We start from the raw sequence: 1,248 nt of genomic DNA, 5'->3' as shown, positions 1-1,248 counted from the left end.
CTCTCTGAGAATCACCTCTCGGCCTCAGTCACCATGGAAACCGTCCCACAGAGTTTATTGCTGCGTTTTTATTTTCTTTACGCGTAGATCTCATTATGTTTTTAATAGATGCACATTCTCTATCTGCTCTGGTTCTAGATGCTAAACAGACTCGTTATGTAGAGCTTTGCTTTACATAATGCACCTCTGGTGGGGTTTTTTTTGTTTTTAAAATTTCATCATAATCTGTCCAAGTCAAATGTGGGAAATTGTTTTACTTCTTGTATAGCACAGAGATGAGAAGTGTAAAACATCTATGCAGATCTGCTCACCCTGCCTAGTCTGAGCCTCTATATACGCAGTCAGTGTGACATGGAAAAAAATCGGATCAGAGATTTAAAAGCCGTTCAGAGCCGGTGTGTTCGGGCCTTTATCTAAAGCAGTGAGGTAGTGACTCCATGTGATATGATACTGAAACTGCAAGTTTTCTGCCATTGCTCTTGTTTCAGGTTTTGACCCACCTTAGACTGATCTCCCACATCACCATCGGCATAATAATAGGTTTGCTCTATTTGAACATTGGCAATGATGCCAGCAAAGTGTTTAACAACACTGGATTCCTCTTCTTCTCTATGCTGTTCCTCATGTTTGGAGCTCTCATGCCGACTGTGCTGACCTGTGAGTATTACTGTGAGGCTGTTTCACTGCAGTCCATATAAGTTGCTGTAGATGTCTGTGTGTAAAGCTCCAATCATTCACCCAACAGTTCCTCTGGAGATGTCCGTTTTCCTGCGGGAACATCTGAACTACTGGTACAGCCTTAAGGCTTACTACCTGGCTAAAACCATGGCTGATATTCCCTTCCAGGTAATCTAGCAGCTTTGATAAGGCTAAACCGTTTAACTGTCGAACAAGTTTACCGATAACACAAAGTGAAGCTCAATAATGTGTTGGTTGCGGGCATTGGTTTTCTGCTCCTGAAATTGTCTCAAAGGTATAGTGGACGATCTTTTATTTCTAGATGGATCATCTCAATCAGTGGTCCTCCTAACTGTCAATCATTGTGGTGATATGCAGAGATGGGAAGAAACGAAGTACAAATACTTCGTTACTGTACTCAAGTAGATTTTTCTGATATTTTTACTTTACTTTACTACTTATTTTTATGGCGACTTTTTACTTCTACTCCTTACATTTTTACACAAATATCTGTACTTTCTACTCCTTACATTTTTAAAAATTGGCTCGTTACTTTAGTTTTGAATCATT

The 1,248-nt window shown here is 39.9% G+C and overlaps 1 protein-coding gene across 1 annotated transcript in view; it reads left to right on the top strand.

Moving 5' to 3' along the window:
- LOC107095920 (ATP-binding cassette sub-family G member 4-like) overlaps nt 1-1,248 on the top strand; it is a 30,346-nt gene that overhangs the window by 20,872 nt on the left and 8,226 nt on the right. Inside the window, exons 10-11 of the mRNA XM_015392291.1 lie at nt 489-657; nt 746-846. Of these exons, the coding sequence (XP_015247777.1) occupies nt 489-657; nt 746-846 (270 nt within the window). The remainder of the gene's footprint in view (nt 1-488; nt 658-745; nt 847-1,248) is intronic.

This window comes from Cyprinodon variegatus, unplaced genomic scaffold (genome assembly GCF_000732505.1).
Source record: "Cyprinodon variegatus isolate N-32 unplaced genomic scaffold, C_variegatus-1.0 Scaffold584, whole genome shotgun sequence".
Lineage (NCBI taxonomy): Eukaryota > Metazoa > Chordata > Actinopteri > Cyprinodontiformes > Cyprinodontidae > Cyprinodon > Cyprinodon variegatus.
Note: the sequence above shows the minus strand (reverse complement) of the source record. Positions and strands in the feature narration are given on the sequence as shown.